General features: G+C 37.2%; 1 protein-coding gene across 5 annotated transcripts in view; it reads left to right on the top strand.

Moving 5' to 3' along the window:
• LOC132092231 (mitochondrial peptide methionine sulfoxide reductase-like) overlaps window positions 1–27193 on the top strand; it is a 67160-nt gene that overhangs the window by 5361 nt on the left and 34606 nt on the right. For 3 of the 5 annotated variants that reach the window (XM_059498385.1, XM_059498386.1, XM_059498387.1), the window contains exon 1: window positions 1739–1874. The exons of 1 other annotated variant lie outside the window; for it this stretch is intronic. In XM_059498385.1, the coding sequence (XP_059354368.1) occupies window positions 1739–1874 (136 nt within the window). Of the gene's footprint in view, window positions 1–1738; window positions 1875–6135; window positions 7318–27193 lie in introns of those variants that run through there. One more of the 5 variants, XM_059498388.1, reaches the window with a different exon arrangement.

Raw genomic sequence — 27193 nt, 5'->3', positions numbered from 1 at the left:
TAACCCCAACATAAAAATGCAAAGCTCTCATGGAATGCGTATTGCCAAATAAACCGCGGGCACCTCAAAGAAATAAGATTATCGTTCATCATGATTCCATTGATTTGTTAATATTTCGAAATAAACGTTTTCAGGTGAAATACATTTTTTGTTAACACCGCAACAAACCCTTAGAAAGTATTAGTTCATCAAATTGTGTCCAAAAAAGAAGGCCGACTCCATATGGCCTGTCATCTGCGCGTTGAGTCCCATCCCCCACGCGCGCTCATCCCTCATGCGCATTGATTTATTGTTGAACACTGAATTATCTTTATCTTTTTCTCATTTTACTGGTACACGAAAACGTTCCCACCGACTCCAAATCACTGATAGTTCTCACAGTTAAGGATGTAAACCCACAACAGCTCATCTGGCTTATTTAAAAAAATAGGCTATACGCAGGCCTCAACCTTTAAAATCTTCAGCGAGTTTAAAGGGAATTTGGTCATTTTTTGATGCGACTCGCGAGGTTCGTCTCGCTCATTCCGAATTGTCTTTGTAGATTATTACCGTAAAATACCTTAAAATGTGGTGAATACATTTGTATATAGCCTACACTTTAAACTTGAAAAGAACTACAATAGGCCTATGCAGGCTAACCTACAATATGTAGCCAACTAAACCTGAAGGAAAGCACTAGAACGAGTGCTATCTGTCTGTCTGTCTGTCTGTCTGTCTATCTATCTATCTATCTATCTATCTATCTATCTATCTATCTATCTATCTATCTATCATCTTCTGTGGATTATCTTCACTTTTGTGTTGTGTGGTTTAGTACCCGTCCATGCACTTGCTTTGAGGTCATCATAGGTCTCCTGATCCTCTCTTGTGTTGCAGTTTAGAGGACTGTCGTCTGCCGCACGCGTCTCGAACAAACACATTCGACACGCGGTGAACTCCAGATGGCAAAGCTTTTCAATCCACCCTTATGCTGACGACACATGGATAAAGACACTGTCTCTGAGTGCTCGCAGACAGCCAACACCTTCAAGCGCCCGGGAATATCACCCCATTAAATAAAGAAGTGGCTACTCAAGTGTCCTGTTTGTGTCTATTATTTATTGCAGATATCCCTTATAAACCCTTCTTATGAATGTGCTAGGCTTCATTCTATCAATCCATATCCTAAATTCACATAAAGTGTAATGTGGTTGGATTTAAGAACTGATGTAACTTTCCTAATACCTATACTATCCTAGACCTGCCCTGACAAAGCATTTAAGCGCAAAATTAGAAGGAAAATCCTAAACGTAGGCTTTTACTGATACAAGCACATAAACATGAATTTTTTTATATTACAATATATGTGTTCGTAAAGCATGTTGTGAAGTTACTATGCCCCGTGGTGACATAATTTAGTGTATAGCATTATATAAACTCACATTAAGAGTACTAGTGTTAAAAATAATTGCCACACCACGCAGCCATCAAAAATATAAATTAAACGATGAAAAGTGCCAACACAAATGAGTAGCGTACCACTTTTCTGGTGCGCTCCTAAACTTTTTGGAATCACTGAGGAAGAAATGTCCTCAAACACAGCATAATGACCACGGAGCACAGGATTAAAGGTAACTATAATTACAGGTAAGATTTGATTATTGCACGCTTACGTATTTACAATATATAACCGTTAAGTAACGAGCATGCGCCTGTGCAGTCGTTACACAAGTGCATCGCGTGCTGCGTGTTTGTGCTCATGGTCGCGCGGACTTCAGTGCGTTTGGTTTGGCGTAATTTTGTCCAAAACAGAATGGGAGAAATGTCCTCCAAAATGCGAATGCCGTCTTCGGAGGAAGCGCTACCTGGAAGGGAGCAGAGCATGAAAGTGTCAGGTATGGCATTGTGAATTTATCTTTCTAAGTTCACGTGCAAATCCGCTGTCAAAACAAGACAGAGCCTTAACGTGTTAAGACGCGATGAGATGGATACAATCTTATAGGTTACGGAATTGCAGCCGAAGCTTACATGTGCAAAAGACAGCTATGCCGGGTCTTCTGCGGTCGAGGGAACGAGGGGCTTTGTTTTCTTTTTCCTGGAACTGTGGGAGTCAGTGGGACGCGCATGCGCAGTGCAACAGTAAGGTCAAATCATCATTTTGTTATAGACGGTCAGATAGCGAATGTTTGCAGATGTTATTTACTCGTATTTGCCTAATCAATAGTCAACCCCTAGATTTTTTGTTATGACACCTTATAGAAAGACCATCTTATTTGGCACTTTTCTCTTTTTCATTTTCATCAATTTTCTCCTTAAAGTACCATTTAGGTGAAGGACAGTGTTTTCAAAGTAAGTATTTTTTTAACTGAGTAAAGTCTCCAACAGTATTGGCATTAAATATTCAATATCTTTCTCCTCAGAGTAGTAAAGGGCAATAAAAGGCACACTTGCAGTGGAACAGTACAGCTGACTCAGGCTCTTACATAAAAATGGAAATGCTGCTTCAAGTAGTGTGAAGAGCTCCGATGGGAATAGGAGGCCTGCTACGAATCCTAAATCACACCGTTTGACATAATTTAAATGAAAAAATAAAACATCTAGTTAAAATAGTAAGTAGTTATTTAGCAGACACTTTTAGCCAGTGTGAATGATAAAGTGGGTACAGTTGTTAAAGGGACAGTCATCCTGGGATTAAAAGAATAGTTTATACCATCAATAAATAGTTTTTTTTTTCATAATTCTTACACCCACATGTTATTCCAAATATTTTAATGTTATAATTAACTTATATCAAACATTTTGTCCATTGACACTTTTATCCAAAGTGGGTGCGATCTTTATTTATTTATTTTATTATTTATTTTTATGTTCTTAAAGGGCAGTCCTCCTGTAGTTAAAATATTTTTGTATTCAAAAAAATAAAATAAAAATAAAATGTATATTTTTTTCCTTTTTTTCACACCCTCATCTTGTTCCAAACCTTTATAATTTTTTTCCTTGGAGAAATTGCATGAGCAATGCATTGTTTATTTCTTTTTCATATGGAAAGAAAGGAGCATACACAATGTTTTACACTTTTCCTTTTTTGTTCCACTGAAAAATAACAGCATATGTGTAGGCATTATAATGATAGAATTTTTTATAATTTTTTGAGACACTATCCCTTTTATAGTGCATCACTTGTCTTGCTCAAGGGCACAATAGTGATAACGAGGCGTGTTTCTTTCGAACTTTTCTTTTAGCAATTTTCTGCCTTTTAGCCTTGGCCTATAGCCATATTCCTTGTCCTGTCCTCCCAGCAGCAGGTCCGAGTGGACATTTCCCTTCGAGTTTTGGAGATATTTCCTTTGCATTAATTTTTCAATGAACAGCTGTGGACTTAAATTATAAAGGAAATTGTAGATTAGGATGATTGGATATTGTTGTAACTCTGCCTAGAAGTTAATAAGTATAAAAATATAATGTTTGCAACACCTCGCTCTCAGTAGCATCCGCAGACTGCTTGACATGCGACTCACATTGGTGTTCAGTGCAGTGGCATGAAGCGAGCCCATGCAGGGATCCACGCCTTCAGACTGCAGAGAACTGATTATCAGCACTCAGCTCTCAAGGCTTCCCCTTGGCAACGGGACTCCACCACGGAGCTGGAAGGTTGCCAGGTAACACTCTGCAACACTGACACATGCGTGTCTTGCTTTGAAGATGTAATGAACCTGGTTGAAGGTTATGGACCACAGAACAGATGGAAGAATGAGATCAGAGCTTAGGACAGTGCAATGTATCTTTGAACACGAGTAGCTCTTACAAAAATCTTTGTGGGCGTTTAGCTCACATGGTGAGGAAACTGGTTCAGTTCTTTCAAGTTCTGGAGTTGGTGTGGTCTTTTGGAGTGGGATTGTACTACTTTTTTTTATTTTATTAATATGCAAAAAAATATTCGCCACTAGTTGAAATTGCTTGAATAATTAAGATTTTGTTTTCTTTGTATTTTGAAAGAAGTCTCTTATGCTCATGAAATTAAAGAATTATCAGAAAAAAAAATTACACTTTAAAATAACCATTTTCTATTTGAATACATTTTAAAATGCAATTTATTCCTGTGAGGGCAAAGCTGAATTTTTAGCAGTCATTTTAACTATTCATTTCCGAAGAATCTTGTGACACTGAAGACTGGAGTAATGATGCTGAAAATGTAGCTTCACCATCAAGGCCGTGCAGAGACATTTGGAGTGGCAGGTTGCTCAAAGTATAAAAGGGGCACATGGAACAAGGCTTTAATTAGGGCTGTGCTCAAAATATCAATACAGCAATATACTGTGAAGCATTTCTTGCTGCATATACATGTATCGATATGAATGCTTCTCTATTAATACTGCAGCAAATGCTGTGACGCAGTTTAGAAAAAGAAACAGAACAGAAAACACCATTTAAAAACACCATAATAATTTAGAGTATGAGAAAATCAGTATGAGCCTTTTTTTTCAACAGTGTTGTGACAATTATTCTTAAGGACCTCTATGTTTAAAAAAAATATACTGTAGTAATAATAATATAATAGTTTTTAGTCAGATAACATAAAAAAGACAAGATGCCCACTTAACTTTTCTCAATCAATCGGCAAGAACGGAGATGAACAGACACCTTTGTAACTATGTGTAAGCTACATTTTTTAATAAATATTTAATTAGAAAAAATGTAAATTCGTCCCCTGCACTTTATTTGGACAGGTGTGTTCACAAGCCAGTGTAAATAAGAGATAGGATAGTCTGTGCATGAAGTTTTTTTCGTATCCAAAACAAGGCAATGTGAACATCATAGATGGCTGAACACTCTCATGCAGTGTATGTTTCATTCATACTCGAAGCTGGAGAGAAAGTCCGAAACAGACTCCTAGTAGTAATAACTTATGATGTGCATGATCTGCTGTAGCTGAGCCGAACAAAAAACAGATACATTTTGACTGATGAAACATGAAGAAAATAGACACACGATTGCAAAAATACATGGTTTATGTGTGTTTTTCAAGTCATCTCCAGGTAATAAATATATAAAATATGAATAATGCAGTGCTAATCGACATATAATTTAGTATAGAAACTATAAAACATATTTCCTGCCTTATTCTGTGTTTGCAGTAGCCTACATAAATCAATCATAAAATTGAAAATATAAGAACAAAATATTATAGAATACAAATGATTGGTTATTGTCCAGCAGTGTATTTGATTTCTTAGCCAATTAAAAATAAGAGATAAAAAATGAATAAAATCTGTCAATTAGACAATAAAAATAATAATAATAATAATGATAATTAATTAACTTATTAATTAATGAGATCGTCAGGTCATCATGTGGATCATTTTATTTAAGGCTAAATTATTATTCCTTAATTTTACTAATAGTTATATTGGTCAGGCGTTAACAAAAGGTCGTTTAATAAAAAAATAGCCTTGACAAAAGAGCACTTTGGGCATCAAGGAGAAAAGGGGCAGGTGCTCAAGCACAGGCAAGCTATTTCCAATATTTTCAAAAACAACTTTGGACCCCACTGACTTTTATTGCATTTACAAAAAAAAAAAAAAAAAAAAACCTTTCAAGTGCTTTGTACATAGACAATAGACATTTTAATTTGAAACAGACAAAAAAAAAAGGCAAATATTCATCTAGATGCTAGATCTTAACAAGAACTAAATGTTTTGATTCAGTGTAAAAGTATATTTTACTATTAGCAGGCAAAAATACAGATAACACTAATTAGTGGAATTTCAAATAGTAGTTAAATTAGTCGATTAGGTAGTACAGAATAAATGTTTCACTTGAAATTGATTGCTCATGCACGTCTAATAACGGTGTTGTTGTATTGAAGCATGTGGTCATATTAAAGTTTGTCAGTGTAATATAGACCAACCACACTAGCTGTTCATTTGCCATACTAAATAAAATAAAACATTTTGTGGCAGTGCATGGTTAGGTTTCTATATAAGTGAGGAAGTTTATTTAGGGAGGGCGTCCTTGGGGCTCTTCCACTTTGGCACTGCATCCCTGCCATGTCCCCAAATATGGCAGTAGTAGCACAGGAGGTGCTGTTTTGGCACATGGAGAATGATCGCGGCACTGAAAAGAAGAACAGCAGCAGGATTTTTCCCAGATTTGAAAGTGAATAGGTGAAACACAGAGCAACTCTTGAGTGCCAGTGGCTAACAACGGATGGAGCGGATGTGCGGCTGAAGGAGGGACGTTGGAGGTGTGGGGACCCCGGGGAGATTTGGATGACAGACATTCCAATGTCCTTGCGTGTGTGCATCTGGCGAGGGAGAAGGGGGGACCGAATCTGGATGAAGGTGGCAGGGAATGGCACAGAAGAGAAATTAATTTGAGATTTGTTTTGATCAACTGGCCTAAATTGGCTCTTTTCGGGGGGGAGCAGGGGGGCCCAGACAAGCAGACACAGGCTGGAGCTCCGCCAGGGTTTCACGGGAAAGTTGCCATGCCGGGAGTGCGGGAGAACGGAGAGGGAGAGGAATGGAAGAGAAAAAACCCAGGCGAGACTTGGCAGGGTTCTATCGCAGCTCCCTTTGTCTGTTTGCTCAGCTTTTGCGCAAAGGAAATCAAAAATACCCTGAGTGCAGGAGCTCAGCTTCAGTGCTAAAAAACAAAATCTTAAAAGAAAACGGCATTATATTTCGCAGGAAGCTAGGACAAAAAGGGACAAATATCATAATCAATAAGCCGTTTTTTGACAATTCTGGACAATTCCCGTTTTTTTGGACTGGATTTTTGAACTTGCTTGCGCTAAGAGATGACCATGCGTTTTCAGGGGTCTTTGTTATCTTAACCGCAAATGAAGATGCATCTGACTTGTTTATGTTCTGACTTATGGCTTTACTATGTCTGGAACTACAAACGGCAAGTGCCAAAGAAACCTTTGCACCTCTACGATTGGACTAAAAAGTTTTGTTTTTACTTTCATAACTTCTAAAACTAAGGGCCAGAACCAAGACGATTCTTTCCTAAGTGGGAAATGGATGTTTTTGTCTTGAAAGAAGTGAGGTGACTTTCCAAGTGTCCTCATTAATGGTCTTCTTTCTTTGAGGTGTTTCTCCAGAAAACCAAGACCATATTCCAAAGGCTGTATGCATTTGAACATATTTATATCAATGAAGGCATGAGGAGACTGTTTTGTTTTGAGGTGATATTCCAGTCTTCTAACTATTAGGGAGTTTGATGCTGTACAAGAAGGAGATGAACTGTTAGTCAGCCATTTTTGGTGCTCAAAAGCTTGCGGTCAACAAATGTCTGGAGTACAAAAAAGGCCTGGATGTTGATTTCCTAACATCTGTAAGTGGCGTCTCTTTCAAGCCAAATAATGCAGTATTATCTTGTATTTATAAAGATCACATGATGGTCATTAAGTATAGAGTTAGTTTTTTTTCTCAGTGAGCTTCCTTGATGCTGATGAGTCACTGTTGTTATTATCAGTTTATCATATTTATTAAGATGTGATGTACTTTGAAGTGAGTTTGATTTCCTCTGATTCTTGGTCTGCTTTTTTCATACAACCTTTTGTAGTTCATGCCTGTCCATTCTTCTATATTGATTTTGTAGGTTTCCTATTACCAGCCTTTATGCTAATATACTGTTTTTTTTTTACACATTGGCATTGCTTATTGTCATTGGAGGATTCTGGCTACATCGGCAGTCTGCCAGTTAATAACTGTGAAAAGGGCAAGAACAGAGAAGAGTCAGAGAGAGATTTTGTCGATTCTGCGCCAGCATGAATGTGTCCATGGCTGATAGAGCACGTGCATTATAATGTTTGGCATTATAGTTTGATATTATGGTGTCTGAACAGGCCTATTGGTTTTCCATCAATACTCAAAACTTGCAAAGGCCTAAACTTTTTTTGGTGGAATTTCAAACGTGGACATTTCATTTTTAATCACTAGTTTGCCATTTCTGATATGTTTTATGAAGTAGAACCCCCCCCCCCCCCTCTTTTTGCTACCAGCGTCTCAGAACAGCTGCTTGGGCAACTGTAAAATGTCAGTTGGAAACTCTCCATTGCTTTCCATTTGCTAAAAAATTATTATTAATTATCAACAAGATTATTCATATACCACCTGGATAAATCTAAATTAACAACCTTAATTGTTTTTGGAATATGTTCATGTAAAGCTTATCGGTAGAGTAGATTTAGGCATTTTTTATCATTTAGAGTGAAATACTACCACTACTGCAAAGCACAAAGTACCTCAGGTAAACCAATTAAAGTACGTGCAAATGGAAAGAAAATCACAAACTGCTCTACACAACACTTAGCTGTTTATTTACAGCACACAACATTGATTAGACAGAAGAACCTTACATTTTTGAACACTGCAAAATTTAACAATTATGTATGGTACTCTCATATTGGGGTGCAATAAAATTTTATATTCTGAGCACCAAATCAGCATATTAGTATGATTTCTGAAGTATCACTGAAGACTAGAGTAATGGCTGCTGGAAATTCACTTTTGCCACAACAGAAATAAGCTACATTTATTTTTAAAAAGAAAACAGCTGTAATAATATTTCACAGCATTACTGTTTTTATTGTATTTTAATAAAATAAATGCAGCCTCGGTAAGCATAAGAAACCTCTTTGAAAAACATTGTATGTATTCAGTATTTTTATTATTATTATTATTTTTTATTTATTTATAATTTTTTTTAACATCAGCATTTTATCATTAGTTAGAACTAAGTTCCTTAAGGTGTGAAAATCTTTTGGTTTGAATTTTTTTCCTAAGTGAACTAGTAGAACAGTCGAACCATGCATGTGCTACAGTGGCTGTAAATTACTTCCTTTGCAGATAATATAAAACCTGATATGTTTGCATGGCTTTTCTCAGCAATACAGTTTTGAAACCTTTTAATATTTGCAGAGAAGCAGTGTGGAGTTTTTGGTGAATCATTGTGCATGTTGACCCACTTTAACTCTTTTATATTTTTGAAATTTTTATTTTAGAATTGTCTTTCTCTTTGCTGATCTACTGTATTGAATGTGAAGTTCTTTAGTATAAATCTAGGCCAAGATCATGGTTTTGACGTCCAGCGAATGTACATACTGATAAATGTACACCTTGTAAGTCACTTTGGATAAAAGCGTCTGCTAAATGAATGAACGTAAATGTAATCTGACCTTTTTAACCCTAATGTGTACAGAAAAGGAAGACCTTGAAGTTTGATGTGATTAAGTAGATCCTGTTACACACTCCTTCTGTCTCCCATAGTGCTCTTTGCCCTGCTCAAGAACACCTCTGTCAAAACACAGTACTTGTATTGCTTTCAGCAGTCGTCTGACTTGTCTGTCTTGTCACAGATTTACAAAAGATAGTGGTTGGCTTATGTACTGGCTTAATGATTGTGTAAAATTTTATGACAGACATGGACTTAAATAAGGAATATAAATCATTCCAAGGTCTTGAATTGGCTCACACTTCATCAGCATGAGCAAGCATAAAAGAAACATTCTGGGTTCAGAAGTTAAACTCTATCAATAGAAAATTATGCTGGCTTTTCAATCAGCTTGTAAAAATTGTGCATACAGAGTTGCATTTACAATGGAAGTCTAGGACATGGGCCAGTCGTCTGGAGATAGTCCACCCAAAAAATGCGTCTTCCACGTTGGGGGGTGTGTGTGAAAGATTCTTTAATCTCTTTAAAAGCATTGTTAACATGAAAATTCCTAACATTACTTGCAAATCAAAATTTTTAAGCTATTGTCTTCAGATAACAATAATATACATTCAAGAACACCAAAAAGAGAATCTTTGCATTAAGATACAAGTTCATCTGCTGTAGTTGTACTGCTAAAAAAATAAAAAACGGATTTATACTACAGTGCAACTAAAATAATGCTATTTTTAGTATATAATTAATGTAAAGACTTTTTCAGATTTCTGCTTTTAAAACCACCAGAATGCATTGTTCAGTATGATGGTCTGTGAGTCTGCTGTAATTGACAGCCTATCACAGATCCTTTGACAAAGCTTAGTTTGTTTTTCATTAAAGTTGTGATGTAATGGAAGTAGGATTTGGTTCTATCCATCGGTTGGATGGAGGCAGATGTAAAGCTCAGAATATTATTAAAAAAATATAAGCATGGTTGAATTATTCAATTCGAGATCAGTAACATGCATTTAGAAAATATATTTGAGATGCCGACTTTTGGCAGTGCTGCTGATGGGCATATGATATAGCCTTTGAAATTTCTGTCTTGCTAACTGATTGGGATTTTCCAAAACTGATATCTGTATTTTTTAGGCCAAACATCATCTTCGTTGTTAAAACTGTGATTTATCTCTCTTTGTGCAACATGGTGGAAGTTGGAATTGCTTAGAACGGTTGAGTCCAAGAAGAGAAGACGATAAATGAATATCACCGTGTTGAGTTGGTGGATTTGGCATCATTGCTGGGTGTATGATAAATTCCAAATCTCACAGCTTGAAGGGTTGTTTCAAGAGATCAAAATGATTCTTTCTGAAAATGTGTTTGGATTCCTAATGCAGGTTCGCTCGCTTTGCTTTGAGGACGCAACAGTCCACCTGTTTGTCTGAACAAAGAACTGAAAAAATTAAATATATGATGTGTTCTGGGTCCTACAGTGCATTTCATTTCACTGTTTTTACCTCTGGTGAGCAAAAGCCCCTTTAATCTTGGCTCCAAAGGACTGCACTGATGGACAGGTGTGGAGCGCTAGTCGCCATGTTTGATGTTGACACATAATCGCAAGATGAAGGGAGAAGGAAGCCTTTTCACTCACAAAGAGATCTCTCTCACTCCTTCACCTCTGTGGCCACACGTCTACCCGTTACCAGCTCATTAGTGAGCAGAAGGGTAAAACCCTGTCTGTCGCACATGCCCTATGTTTCAGTACGAGAGTTGTCAGTTCCATCGATCACAGTAGTGTCTAGGCTGCTATTTTAGGAGGACTTCCAGTATGAAACGTTCTGTAGTTGAAGCAAATTTGGTAATAATGTCGGAAACATACTGACCCACCATGATTTAAGTCCTTTTTCCTTAATAAGTGCTGAGGGGATGTATAAATACATAATAAATACTTAAAGATTGAAATTGAATAGGCTCTGGATGTTTTAAATGGCATATACTACCATATTACTGCTATTGCTTTATGTAAATTTGTAAATGTAATGTAAAGTTATGTGTACAGTATGCAGTATGTGAAGTATGCTCTAGAGGTGTTCAAAATGACAGTACTATACTATATTGCAAAGTATGCAACATTAATTTGTGTTGTTGAGATATATAACATGACATTAGGGGTTAAAGACTGATAATTACTAATTTCAGATTGATAATGAGTCTCTGGATGTGTTTGCAGTATGCAAAGTTATGTACACTGCACACTGTATGCACCATTTAAGTGTCTTGAAGATTTAATATGAATTAACACACCGCAATAAGCTGATTCATAAGGCTCTGGATGAATTCAGAATTGCGTAGTACTACATTACCAATACTTTTTTTTTTTTGCAGTATGTGAATGTATGTACACTGCATGCAGTATGCACCATTAATTAGTGTTGATAAGATCCATAAAAATGGCATGAAGTTTTGATGATTCAGTATCAGTCAGCACACATTATTGAGTTGATTTATAAAGCTCTGAATGTGTTCACAAGTGCATAATATTACACCACTAACACCTTTTTATGGTATTTAAATGTACAATGTGCAATATGCAATTAGTATAAGACTACTATTTGCAGTGTTTGTCATGGTATACTATACTGTTTAACATTTAATTTTTGCAAAACAGTGGGCGGTATACATTATATACTCTGCAGCATGCCGCAAGCAGTACACTAGTATTCTTTTCCGAACAGCTTTATTTAATCACCGTGACAAAGGAAGTGATTAAGTGTTGGGCATTTTACAAAATGATCGTCTCTTGGCAGTCCTTGTGTTTGTGGTTGACTGCATGCTGTTGCCAATGGTGACAATATCAAATGAACTGGAATGAACTGAACACTTCCATTCCACAGCTGAACATGAAGTATGAGGAACACATTATCCATGTAAATATAGCTTTGTATTTGATGTGATTCTTTCTGATTTTGCCTCTTCCATTCTCAACAATCTCTGTTGTTCTCGTTCTCTCTAGCCCTCCCTCCACCCATCCTTCTGATTGGTCGAATTAACTCTGCAGCCTCCTGTTGTGAATAATTACTTTTGATCCAATGCGGATCTCTCTCTCTCTCTCTCTTTCTCCATTCTCCTTCCTCTCACACTCTTTCAGTGTTTTCAAAGTTCCCTTTTCAAATTTTTTCAAATTTTTTATCTTGGCAGTCACGTGCCTATATCAGAAACCCCCTTGTAAACATATATACAGTCTGTATTGAAGTGGGCTCTCGAGTTAAGGGTCTTTCCGCTCTTTTCATTTAAGCAGGAAATTATTGTGGCAGATGATAGACTGCATTGAATAGTAGTCATCACATCATCGTCACCTCTCAGCACTTCTTACTTTGGTTGTTAAAGGAGCATTGTGTAGGTTCTGAAATTTCTAAACGTTACTGACACCAGTGGCCGTTAGAGGAACTGCAGCCAGTCTCATGCTCGTTCTCAGTTTTTTTTTTTTTTTTTTACTAACGAGGAGTGTCCATGGGTGTCTGAATTGTGCTGGAGGCTGGTCGCTTCTTTCCATCCGTAGAGTCCATTTGAAAACACTATTGCCGCTGCTTACTATAATGGCTGGCGTGCCGTATGGTTGTAAGTCCAAGTAGACGAGAACGCGCATGAATTTTCGCGCCAATTCGGGCCCGACTCCTCCACACACAATTGAGCCTACAGGCTGATAGAGGCAACCGTGGTGGACAGTCGAGGTGTCATTCTTTTTTTTACATCATGGTTGGCTCATACATGTACAAATGAAAACTCTATCTTAAAGATTTTTTTTAAGTAAAAACCTCCACATAGCTCCTTTAAAGGGATAGTTCATGCAAAAATCCTGGCTCAACTTAAAGGGATGGTTCACTTTCAAATTAAATTTTGGTATGTTTTAGCTTACCTCAAGGACATCCGAGATGTAGGTGTCTTTGTTTCTGCAGTAGTTTCCATTTTGATATTTTTAGGTCAAACCGTTCTTGTCTGTGACTCATATAATGGAGGTCTATGGTCACCACCTCAAAGAGCATGCACAAAGGAGTCCAAATTAAACAATTCCCCATCATAAGTACACATTGATGACCTAAGACACGAAACGAGCACTTTGTGTAAGAAAACGAACAGTATTTATATAGTTTTTACCTCTTGTACACAACCACGTCCAACTGATATGAGGGTGCGCGTGCTTCCTGATGTGTCGTGCGTGCGCGCTCTGGCTTAGTCTGCGCAAGCGCGGAAAGCGCTGGAAGTGATCTCTCACGCGTGTACGTCACTCATTGTTTACTGTTTACCACATGATACGCCACCAATCTGCACTGTCTGAAATATAATGCAGCAATTGTAATTAATTAATTTGTTTATAATGCACCCTATAATCGTTGCGATTATAATAAACACAACACATTACTCACTCTATTGACAGCGTGCCATTGGGTCCCTCTGGCATTGGACGTCGCCTCCAGTTTATACATGGCAAACAAAACACAACGTGCAAAACGCTGCGACTCAACAGCGGAGAAAACTCAGGATCTTCAGTCAGGCAGGTGTGTGATGCGATAATGTCTTCGTCGTCGTCTTGTAGTTGTGGCATTGCTATGTTCCATTCGTGACAACATATGCTCTCCACTTCTGTTGGCATCTCACAACACTTGTTACTAAAGCACCACCAATTTTGAAGAGATCTCTGTCTCTCTGAGGCTTGAAGATGTGCTGCTGCAGCGGATGCTTCCTCCATCGCTCTGAGTTCTTGAGCTGTGTATTCTGGTTCAAATATATATGGTTGTGAAAAAAAAATCAACGTTGTCTGTTAATATATTGAAATCGTCTTCCATTGCATTTTCCTGTATATCTAAATATGTTTAGATCTTCTCAGTGAAAGGTAACACTTCTGAAATCTCTGTGTAAACCATAGACAGTGTAAACAATGAGTGACGTACACGTGCGAGAGATAACTTCCGGGGCTTTCCGCACTTGCGCAGACTAAGCCAGAGCACGCGCAAACGTCACACGACAACAGGTAGCACGCGCGCCCTCAGATCAGTAGGACGTGGTTGTGTACAAGAGGTAAAAACGATATAAATACTGTTTGTTTTCTTACACAAACCGCTCGTTTCGTCTCTTAGGTCATCAATGTGTAGTTACGATGGGGAAATGTTTAATTTGGACTCCTCTGTGCCTACTCTTTGAAGTGGTGACCATAGACCTCCATTATATGAGTCACAGACAAGAACGGTTTGACCTAAAAATACCAAAATGGATCTTGGATGCCCTTGAGGTAAGCTAAAACATATAAAAATTTTATCTGAAAGTGAACCATCCCTTTAAGTCTCATGTTTTTTCCAAACCCATAGTTTCGTTCTTCTGTGGAATACGTTATGCAGATTAGACTATTATAAAAGACTATTAAAATGAAAAACACCATAAAAGTTGTACATATGACTCGTGTGCTGAGGTTTTCTGAAGCCGTATGATAGCTTTGTGTGAGGAACAGATTGATATAGCTTGTAACATTTGTGTTGGCATAGATAAGTGTGGCACATGAAGATGCACCAGTACTAAGCACTTAAAGACACAATGAACCCGAAGTAGTGACAGATATTATCTTCTTCGTATTGTGATGTACACCTGAGTGAAGCAGATTAGAACCATTTAATAAGATGGTTTTTAAAAACGCACAATAAATTGTGACTGTATTAAGCCATGTTTTATCCAAAGTATATCAGTTAATATTATAGGCGGTAGGGTTCCACTATGTGAAAACCATTTAAAAAAATATTTTGTATTCATATCTATTGCTATTTTGTTTTTAATTTATGGTGTCTATCACTGTGGCTTTAGAGTCCAAGACAAATTTCAGAGCTATGAAATATAACTCTTAACTCTACTAACTCATAAGAAATAAATGTACAGTGTTTTTTTTTTTTTTTGGTTTTATATTGGTTTTTGAGATGTATTGTAATCAAAAATTATGCCATTAATCACCAGAAAAAAAAGTCTGTTTCAGCCTAAGATTGAGTTATGACATTTTGATTAAACATTATGAGGTTAAAAAGTATAATAATGAAAGCTGTGCATGGATGAATTATTCTTAAAAAAGATCTACACCATGCATTTACAAATAATTAGAATTTAAAATTTCTGTCTGTTTCTCACACAAAGCCAAATGGCTTCTGAAGACTTGAAATAGAGGGTGGAAGTCATATAGACCGCTTTTATAGCACTTTCATTATCCTATTCTTTCTTGTCCTTTTTGAAGCTTTCATTAGTAAGGGTGGAAAAACAGCAGGAATATTCTGCCTAACATATCCTTTTGTGTTCCAGAAAGTCATATAACCCATACTGGAATGACATAAGGCTTAGTAAATGATGACAGAATTTTAACCTTTTAAATGAGGGTAGTAGTGATATTTTGTCTGCTCTTTTTCTTGCGCTGATCTCTGTTCTTCACTCCCGGACATCTTCTGAAAGTGGCAGGCCACCTCTGGATAGTCTGAAAGGCAGAGGAATCAGCATGTCCTGCGCTCTCTCCGCATCCTTAGTGGACCACATGCCTGCACTGCTCTGTTCCGCCTGGCTGACCTGTCAAAAATGTTCTAGTCACACGAGTGGGCTTCTACAGCGTGGCTGCATGGAAATGATCTGGCACCTTCGCATTAATTTTTCATGGGCCTTGCCTTTAGATGTTCCCCTTCCTTTTGAAAATCAGCTATTTCAAAGGCCCATCCATGCAGATTACCAGTGTCATTGTGGCCCTGTGGCCGAAGAGTTTGAATGTAGGATGATGATCCCATGTTGGCAATCAAACATCATGGAAGTTGCCCACCTGGAGCATCGGTGTCAAAACACATTGTTGTTCAAAACTGCTAACAATACCTTTCCAATCAGCCTTGAGCACCCCCACCCCCCAGATGGAAATTGCTGGCATATAGGTAAGTTACGTAGGAGGGGGAGGTTGAAGTGTCTTTGCAAATGCAAAGAACGTGTCGACTGGGAACACTGGGAATTGAATTACAGGAAAGCATAATGCAATCCTTGATATCTACCTACTCTGCCTAATGAAATCAGCAGATGAAAGCACAGCTGGACCTTCTTGCAGGATATTACTATGTGAGAAAGTGCTTAGCTGGCCGAGGGAGGGGGTGGAGAATGCCAGCACCTTTGGGAACAGTACATGCATGTTCTCACACCACTGCATGCTCTTTCCATTTCAAAAAAATGGAACAATTTGGACACTTTTGTTGGGTGATGATGGGCTGTGCAAAAACTGTAGACTTGTTAATACATGTTTAATTTTTTTATTTTTTTGTTCTAATTTGTTCTTGTAGTATTGGCTAGTAGTGGGTTATATAATTAATATATTATTATTTATAAATTATTGTAATTTATACACTACCAGTCAAAAGTTTGGAGTAATAAAGCCATTCAAATGTTTCTGAAAGAAGTCTCTAATACTTGCAGTAAGTCTTCATTTATTTGATAAAAAATATCAAATATTATTACAATTTAAAAGAACTGTTTTCTGTTTAAATATATTTCAAAATGTAATTTATTCCAGTGATACTCCAGTCTTCAGTGTCACATGATTCTTCAGAAATCATGCTAATATAAAGTATTTTTGCTCAAGAAGCATTTCTTATCAATGTTGAAAACAGTTTTTGCTGCTTTTTTGTGGAAAAAGTAGGTTTTAAGTAAAATTGGATTGAAAAATAATGATAATACTTTTATTTACTGTAGCAAGAAGACATTATTGATCAAAAGTGACAGTAAAAACATTTTTAATGTAACAAAATATTTCTTTTTCAAATTAATGCTGTTCTTCTGAACTCTCTATTTATTAAAGAATCCTAGAAAATCTGTATCTCGTTTTCCAGGAAAATATTAAGCAGCATTTGGTGTTTTCAACATTGATAATAAGAACCCTTATTGATAATTGATCACCCAATAGGCATGTCACTGAAGGTGAGACTTCTTAAAATAAATCTGAGTTATTCCAGACTTTTCATTTGTGCTTAATGTATTTTGTGAATTTTTGTGGGCTGATGTAATGGATGGGGATGTTGTTGCTGACCATTTTTCATGGCAAAATCAGATTCTAATGTAGGTCTTTTCAGATCGATTGCTTTGTTTATAGGTACAGTGAGAGGTTAAGTTGGGATTTTGGTGTTGGGGAACACCAATTATGGTACACTATGGTTTGATTTGACATTACGTATTTCCACCCCTAAAAAGCAAAATTATCTTTTTGTAATAGCACTTTATGCACAAAATAAAGGAAAAAGAACAGACAAGTGTAATTTAGACCAACAGGTATGATATTGCTTATGAGGTATTTGGTGTAATACTGTGGTACAGTAAATGTAATATTATACCACCGGCTTTATGATATTTACTACCTCTCTCCGACAGCTTAGTTTGCTGGGTATCCTTTTGGCAGATGAGAGAGTCATATATCAAAGAGATAATGTAATGTGGCGCCTTTAGCGCACCTCAACGAAGGAGCAGTATCACCTTATGTAACTGACTTATGCTTTTAAGACAATTATCTTTTTAGTTCCCTTAATTGCAGGTAAAACAGCCGGCGCTGAGCTGCCCATTATTTTGGCAGAGGAAAACAGCTGACTGCTACATGGCCACACAATGGCAAGAAGGAGGATGAGAGGGAACAAGAAAAAAAATCAAATCTGATTCTTTCGTCTTTAGCTTACAGTAATGTCATAGCCACAAACTGAAACAATCCTCCTCTTGACTTCAAATGCGCCTTTGTCTTGCTGCACAAACATTTGAACCAAACAGAACACACAAAAGTGGCCGCTTTCTTTGCCAGTTGTTTTTAGATTATGTATTTGTGGCTTCTGATTTTTTTTATCCTTGTTAACTTCTGAGGATTTCATCGAATTTTCTTCTTTCTTTGCGTAGTCATTAAATAATCAGCATTCAGTCCACACCAACCTTCATGAGTGTATTTATATGTGTTTGTTTACATCCCCATGCTGGCATGTTACAGAACAGTCTGTTTGCTTCTAATAAGCTTTTTGCTGCCATTCCATACAGGCCAGGCTGTCCCTGGAGGTCCTGTCCCAAATCAGGCCCCCTGACTGGGAGAAGGATGCATGCAGGGCTGACACATGAGTGGTTGGCACATGCCAGGTTGCCTGCTGGGAATACCATCCCTCCCCACACACAGCTCTCATGCCCTCATCATCCGCTCACCCGCTTGGCCTGACCGCCTCCTCCTCTGTGCAGGCTTTTGTTGAGGAATTTTCTATTTTCTATAAAATAGTTGCAAGCTAATGGATTTTTCCTTTTATTCATTGGACGTGCTGAGCGATGACTCTCTCGACACTTCTTAAAGGTGATTTACAGTTAAAGGAACTTGGGCTATTTTGTAATGATTCTTAGCTGAGTGGGTTTTATTGCGCTACTAAGCTGTGTTATTAACAAACTGCCGATTTGGCCCATCCCTGTGGGACATGCTGAAATGCTTTCTCCTTTTCTCTGCTAGTGAATAAGGCCTTTCTCTCTCTTTGAGGGAGTCCAAAGCTTTTACAGTGTCGCGAGAGAGGGCCCTGAATAGTGAGCATTCCCGCATGCGGCCGACAAACACACTCATGCACATTTAGTGGAACGAGTTCCTGCTCAAACACAAAGAAAAACAGTGCTGTGCTTCACTCTGACAAAGCCATAAGCCATTTAAAGGGTCATGAAACCCCAGACTACTTTTTCTGAGATTTCACACATTAAGCAAGTTAATTTTAATTGTTGGAGAAAACTGAGATACAACTGAGATACAACTATTTGAAAATCTGGAATCCGAGGGTGCAAAAAATCTAAATACTGAGAAAATCACATTGAAAGTTGTCCAAATGAATTCTTAGGAATGCATAGTTTTGATATATTTACAGTAGGAGATTTACCAAATATATTTATGGAACATGTTCTTTACTTAATATCCTAATGATTTTTTACCATAAAAGAAAACTCAATAATTTTGATGCATACAATGTTTTTTTGGCTATTGCCAAAAATATACCCCAGTGACTTAAGATTGGTTTTATGGTCATGTTTTCGATCCAGAGTGCAAATGGCTGTGCATTTATTTGTTTTGTTTTTTTAACTCAATGGTTTTAACCTCTTCCACCTCCTATGCTCCGCTCCACGCCCAATTTTTTTTTAGCATTTTTTAAAACTGTGGTGGGAACTAACCAGTGCTGAAATGGGGGGCTTCATGACCCTTTAAGTCACACTGTGATTTCAGTTTTATTTTGATTATTCGTGCAGCCCTACTGGAGCCCCTTAATAGTGTCTACCAAAGCCTATGATTTTATTAGCTTTCACTTATAGGCATTGTATAATTGAATATTTACAGTAATAAACAAATAGTAAAGAAAAGAAATTAATTTTGCTAACTAGTATTATTGAGCTAAAGCAATAACGGCTGCCATTGCAATTCCACTTACATGTTTGTATGGTAAACCAACTGCCATGTATTGTATAAAATGCCTTTTACACTGAAACCATGCGAGTCTTTATGTGACTTAGTGTCTGTATCAGGCATCAGATGCCCCTACTTTATTAAATGGATGCAATTCACAGTGTAACATAAGAAGCTAAAGTGTTCTGAAAGTGTTATGGATCGATTTTCTACCTTTTGAATGCTGTTTTCTCAGACAGAGCTGCATACGAAGATGTTCCACCAGTCCACCCATGTTTTGCTCATCAGATTCTGCTAACAAGCACATTATCTTGGTGTTGAGTTCATGCAATCTCAATCTTTCACCTTCTCATCATCCCCAGCTGTATGTTTGACTGCAGTCAACCGCTGGACATTTCAAAAGAGCAGTGGATCTCTTTCTTGAGGATATGGACCTCTGGGAACCTATTGACCAGCTTAATGGGTGCACATTAAAAGCATCCTGGATGACATGGCCTCTCCAACACACAAGTGCCCTGTCTCCCCTTTAAGCTTTGTAATGGATAAGAGCTTGGCCAGAGTCTCATGTCAGCAATATGATTGCCTACTATTTCCTCCTTGCACAAAGAGACTAGATTCACCTCCAGACAAAGTGCTTTTAAGGTCCATATAGGCCAAACCTTCTCTGTACATCACGGTGATGCAAACTAGCATGGGAGGAATTCTGTCCTTCTTATCCATTTCTGCTTTACAGGAGATTAAGGGCCAGACGGTGTTCAAGTGTGAATTGTTGCTGATTTCTTCCCATGCGTAGGTTCGCCAGTTTTGTCTCTCCTTTTTGTCTGATTATGATATGTTGGCAGTGCTGCAGACACGCAGCCGGTATAATCAGCTAAAACAATGGGCCGTAATAGCTGAGAGCATAGCCGCTCCTCTCATCAGATCTCATTATAAAGACAGACGCTGTGTCGCTAGTGCTAGACCTAGTGCTAGATCGCAGAGAGCCATCGAACAGGCCGTGTTTTTGTGGTAAATGAGGACATCGTGCTTTGAAAGTTTATTGCAGTATAGATGTATGGAGGCTATCAGCAGCACTTGTGGTCTGTTTTAATGGTCAATGACGAGAGTGTCTGGTTGACCAGTGATTTATTCTCTATCCCCTATCTGACCGGACCATGCATAAGAGCCATGCGTAATGTTAGAATCCAAGTTTTGGAACTTTGATAAAAGGCTATGGTCATATGGCTATGACTATGGTCATAGTTGAAAACACAAGTTAAATGTTGTTCAGGGAACATGCAAACGCTTCTAGCTATTCAAGCTTGACTTCAGACATTATTGTGCTACAAAATGCACATGCACGTTGTACTCTTAAAATGCCTCCTTGCTAAATAAAAGTTTTGATTTCTTTAAAAATGTATTTTATATTTTTAATCAACATGATTTCTCTTCCTGGAAAACAGAGTGGAAACCAGGTTTCCTGTCTGTGTAAATTTTCTTTTAAAAAAGATCCCTACACTATTTCCCCCCCAAAATGTTAGAACAAGTCAGACTCTGTTAGTCAAACCATTTTATGATGTATTTAGGTATGTACAAACTTCCTTTTTTATGTTTTGTCTGTGTTGCATACATTAGCTGTAGAGTATCAGCTGGAACAGCCTGAAAAGAACATGGTCTGATTTGAGAAGCAAAATGTATTATTATTAACAGTTTTGGATATTTCAGTCCTTCCCCATTCAAGCAGACACTCCAGCTCAAATAACTGGAAAAAGATGCCCAAGGGAGACAAAGATGGTCCCAAAGTGTACTGATCTTCTTTAATATGCTTTGCATGTTACTTGACCCTACTGGAGGATACAGTGACAGATGAGGAGATGGATGAATGAACATAGGCATAGGAATGTATCTGAATGCTTATGCAGAATAAAGAAACCATAATATAAGGCCTTTTTCAAGTTGACAAGCATTGCTATTACATTGCAGCTGTGAGAATAAGCAGCAGTTTTCTTCTTTGAAAAGCTTCATCCGGAAATGACGTAATAGTGTCTCATCATTTTACTGTCAGTCCTCCATTAGTCTAACATTCTTGGTTTCCTTCGTTTTTGTATTCTTTCCCAGGTCGTCATTCTTCTTTCTCAGGCTCTGACTACTCTCCTCCTTTCCTCCTCATCCTCCTTTCCTTTCAACCCCTCTTCCATCCCTCCCCCTCCCACAGTCTTTTAGTGATTGCCGCGTCTGCAGTGTCTCCTGAGTCATCAGCAGTGCTGGTGTAATGGTGTGGAACTAGCCAAGGTGAATGGTTATTACTTATTGAGCTCCTGATTGCTGGGCAGAGACTAGCAGCCATTTATTAGCACTTGAACAGCATGGGCTCAAAGTAAACCGACTCTCTCCTTATCTGTTGTTGGAATGTGTTTAATGTTAGGAGTGAAACTGCGGCAGCAGACATGTTATGGAAAATTTTCTTTTTTTGCCATGGTTAATTTTCATAAGGGTGATTTATATAATAGCAACAATATTTTTTTACTTTTTCTAACTAGTAATCTGTATTTATGAGGAATAATGAGAAATCAAAGACTCAACAGCCTAAACAGCTAACATTAGCCATCTAGCTTGGCTACATAAAATTTAGCATGTTTTGTACACACTTGGTGGAATATATATTGAGTTTTAGCAATTCAGTTGTAAACATGTGGTAACAGTATGTGGCTTTCTTTGTTGATTTGCTACTTGCTAATAAATAGACATGTATTGTTACTTTAAAACCATATGCGGACTGGAGAAAGCTAGCTATTAGCTGTTAGCATTCCCACATATTGCTCGGCTGGTGCTTTAGCCAATGGCAAAAGCTGTAAAGTACATTCAGTACTTCCTGTGGCATTTATGCTAGATATTGTTTATACAGATATTGTTTGATGCTCAAATCAGCATATTAGAATAATTTCTGAAGGAGCATGTGACACTAAAGACTGGAGTAAGTTCATTTGGCTGCAAACTAATCAAATTTTACTTTATGTACTTTTTTGAAGAGGTCAAGTTAAGACCCCCCGACAAATGCAACAAGCCACCTATTCACAGAGAATCTACCTTAAGGTGGCACAAAAGCTTGTTTGGGGGGGGTAGCACAAACTGAATAGGATGCAAGTTGTCTTGATAGAATCTGAGAGATATATTTGCCACCATAGATGGCTAATTGCACAAGCGCACAGAGTACTTTCAGATCCTTTTCTTTGCAGCCATTGACAAAGTGGGCTCCGCAGGGCCACATTATTGTGAGGTTCCTTCTAGACAAGAGAGCAAGACCCCCAGTCCCTTTCCCCTCCCAGCACACACATTTTTCACAACCCCTTAACTCAACTGATGTTGGCCACTCTCGCTTTTGTTAAGGGTGCATTTGGCCCCAGTCCACTCTTGGCGTCGTGGCTCTTAATGGGTTTCCCTGTGCATTGATTGGAGTCAAGTCCACAGGGAGGCTGCTAGACTGCAGAGGGACCAAAGGGCAAGGCCTGAGGGAGCTGGAGGAACCCTTAACAAGAGGCACATCAGTAAAATCTGAACTCCTGCTGCATCTCTCAAGGTTTGTCGATCAAAAACATCCAGAATAATAGATGCTGACTGGACATCAGTCAGACCAAGCGCCATTTGATGACTCATTTGTCATGACTGTATGAAAAATCTAATCACTCCACACTCAACCACGGAAATATTCCTTTATTTAACTGACAATAGGAGTGATGGAGTCTGACAGAGATGTATCTGATACATCACTCGGGGTCAGTAAAACAGTATTTTTTTTTTTCCTGCTTGCTTGTTTGGGCCATAAGTTCAGATTTCTAACTGCCCTGTTTTCACTGGCACCAAAACAAAACTATTTTTTTATTGTATTTATTTTTTATTTAATTTAATATAAATAAATCAATTAAATAATGTATTAATAATAACAATATTATTAATAATTATAATAATAATAATTATTATTATTATCAAATTGTAGTGGTAGTAGTAGTAGTACATAATAAAAATAATATAATATACTATTTTAGATTTCTAATGTTTTGACATATTTCTTTAATAATTTTTTTTACAATATATATATTTTAGCCTTAATTTTAAAAGACATTTATTTATTTACAGTGATTTTGAGTATACATTTTAAATGTTTAATGTACAATAACAATTTTTTTTATTTTTTTTTAAATGTTATTGTACATTTATATATCTTTATGTCGTATACTTTGAAGATATAAAATACATGCTCAAAAAACAACAACTAAGCAATGGCACTGAATTGTGACTCTGTATTAATGTATAATGAATGCTGAATTCTATCCAAGAAATGAAAGTAACCCAAAATAACTTATTTATTGTGTACTGCTCTCTTCGATCTCAGATGGAATGGAATGGTTTGTTATAATTGAACAACAGAGTTTAAAGGGATTGTTCACCAAAACATTTCAATTATATCATCATTTAGTCCCCCTCATGTTGTTCCAAACCTGTATGAGTTGCTTTCTTATGTTGACAGTTGGTGATTGTTTCTATTGACTTCCATAGTAGGAAAATAAATACTATGGAAGTCAATGGGAACAACCAACTGTTTGATTACCAGCAATCTTCAAAATATCTTTTTATGTTCATTATAAGAAAGCAACTCGTACAGGTTTGGAACGACATGAGGGTGAGTAAAGGATGACAGAATTTTCCTTTTTGGGTGAAATATCCCTTTAACCACCCGTAAAGCAGTGCTTTAATGAGTGGACTGCATTTATGGCCCCGTCAAACCAATAGTCACCCATTTCTGGAGACTTACGACTTTGAGAAAAAAATTGTTTGAGTGGAGGCTGGAGTGTTAAACTTTTTTGTTGGAGTAAAAAATTTCACTTTTAGGGAAAAGACAAAGATAGGGTCCTCAATCAACGTGGACAGGGGTTGCGGGTTCAAGACTGTGTGACTTCATATTTAATAAGCACATCATCCATTCCATGAGTTTTAAAACCCTCCTGTGTATAAGTTATTGCTACTGGTTGGAAATTGTGTATAGTTTAGAGACCTATACAGAGCAATAAATCAAGCATAGACCAATATTTCCGCCTGAAATGGCAGTGCTATAGTTTGGCTTGAAGTTGTTTGATATTATTTCTTATGGGGTCTTTTCCCCCCACCATTATTGCCTTTAGAATTAAGTTGATCTTTCTCAATCATTCGAAATCCATCTATGTTATGGAGCTTGTATCCAGATTGTTCTGTCCTTTTCGGTTAGTCTATTTTTTTATATTTAGCCTTTATTTATTTCAATCACATGGCTCTCAGGAATACTGAGTTTTGATTGGTCAGTCATGGCATTCATCAGTCAGTTTCTGCTTATCCAGCTGACACTGGCACTGGTTTCACATTATAAGGTGTGTCATATTAGCAATTTTTTGTGAAAAAAAAAAAAACCTTTATCAAAAAGGTATCAAAGTATAAATCACTGCTCAAGCAAAAGTTACTTTCAGACCAAGCACTTTTCTGAATTTGCATGACCAATCTGAACTTGTTACAAAATATTTTTCACTTGAAATTAAATAAAATACTTGCAAAAAAAAATGGTAAATGTGACTGCATATTTATAACACCTCGGACTTCAACTTTTTTGTTCAATTTAAATGCAACTACTGACCCACTGATAATTGAATAAAATGAGAAAGTAATCATTTTTAATGTACTGTAAGTGTCCTTGCAAAACCTCCATCATGCTCAATCCCGGTTCTAAGGCCTGTCAGTAAAGATCAATCTAGCATTTGTCTATTTTGAATTAAGACGAGCCATGATGACTCTACTGAGTGCTGGGTCCCTGCCCAAATGTTTTGTGGTATTTGACCACATTCTCATTTCCTATTATGGCCCCCGCTGTGGAATCAAAGCAGAGCAAACCCTCAGAGCCTCATCTGTTTGGATGCTTGATGCTGACAAATTGTCCATCTTGGTAACGTATTTTAATGGCTCATTCATTCCTCATCTTACTATCCACTCTTCTCTTCATTCCAGGATATTTTGAAATTTGTAATTAGCTGTTGGACCGAATATGTTTGTGTATAGAGTAAATGTGCATGTTGAATCTAAGATGTAATGTTTAATAAATCTGCATGAGCACGATTTGTTTATTAATTGATTTCCCTTTGCATAAAAGGATAATTATGGCTCATATATACAGTAGTTTGTCATCTTCGTTAGCAGTCCATTTTCCCTCTATGGTGTAGTAGTGTTGCCATATTGCAATATATCATTTTTGTTCACTTTCCCACTTTTCAATAAATAAATAAATAAATAAATGAAAAATGAAAAATAAATAAATAAAAACAAAGAAGTTAAACATTTCCTGGAATAATAATATATGCATTTAAACAGATTTCTACACTTTTCTGAAATTTTGTGTTGAATCACTGATAGATTAGGTTAGATGTTTTTGTTCACAGATCAGCTTTATATAACATTGTTTTGATAAAACTTTATGCATTAACTATCTCTGTCTGTCTGTACAGTGAGAAAATACATTGTCACCATATGATCATCCTGCAACATAAAATATTTTAATGCATTTCCTTATTGAGAGTTAAATGCCATGCCATAACTTATATTACTGCAATTGTTTATTAATTTATTTATTATCATTATCATTATTATTATATGAGTTACAGGGCAATGTTTTTGTTTCTCCAAAATTGCCAGTTAAATTTTTATTAGACCCATGGTATGTCAAAAAAATTATGTCAGAACATAATGCATTCCATAGAGGTTTAAAACAGTCGAACATGTGTGTGCATATATCAGAGTATGCGCACAAGGGCACAAGTGCAAGGACTGAAGGTGACTGGCTTTCCAACAGGGCCTTTTTTTAAATTGAGAATAAGTAATTAACCTCCTGCAGCAAACCAGTTTGAAGCTCCTTTCATAGAATAAAACTGAAAAATGTAAGATAAGATTCAAAAGTGCAGAAGGAAACAAGTGATAAGGAACTTTTATTCAAAACCTATTGCTATTAAAAGTATAAATATTGTATATGAAGAGCCTAGATAGAAGGACCCTGCAAAATCAGGATGGAGACAGTTTAAAAGATGTGTATAAGTGTGTGTGTGTGTGTGTGTGTACAAACGTGAATTGCAAGCTAAAACCATATCAAACCCACACAGAATTGAGTTGGAAGAGGATCGGGTGGCTGCCTTATTTCAACACAAGTGAATGAAATCAAGCCTCCCATGCTATTACAAGGAACATCTCCAACACATTCTGAAGTACCGTAGGAATGTTTTTTAAGTTCTTGTTTGCCAGCTCACAACTCATTCAGTGTCTTCTTGAGAACCTTTCTGAACGGCTTCTTTGCTAAACTGTTTACAGAAGCCTGGCTGAAGAAGAACGCTAGCCAAGCTAATTTCACCTAATTTCTCTTAGCATTTACCTGCTGTTTGTGTTTGCCACTCATAAGTCTCCGGCGTAGCACTCTCAGATCGAAATGGCTGTTCTCTGCATCAAGGCACTCTCACTCTGCTAAGATAATTGCTATTATGGCTCACAATAGCCATAATGGTACTAACGGTGGTTGTGAAGAAATGATGCAGCTGATGACGGCCACTGGGTCTGTTATTAAAAAGAAAGGAG

This window comes from Carassius carassius, chromosome 18 (genome assembly GCF_963082965.1).
Source record: "Carassius carassius chromosome 18, fCarCar2.1, whole genome shotgun sequence".
Taxonomy (NCBI): domain Eukaryota; kingdom Metazoa; phylum Chordata; class Actinopteri; order Cypriniformes; family Cyprinidae; genus Carassius; species Carassius carassius.
Note: the sequence above shows the minus strand (reverse complement) of the source record. Positions and strands in the feature narration are given on the sequence as shown.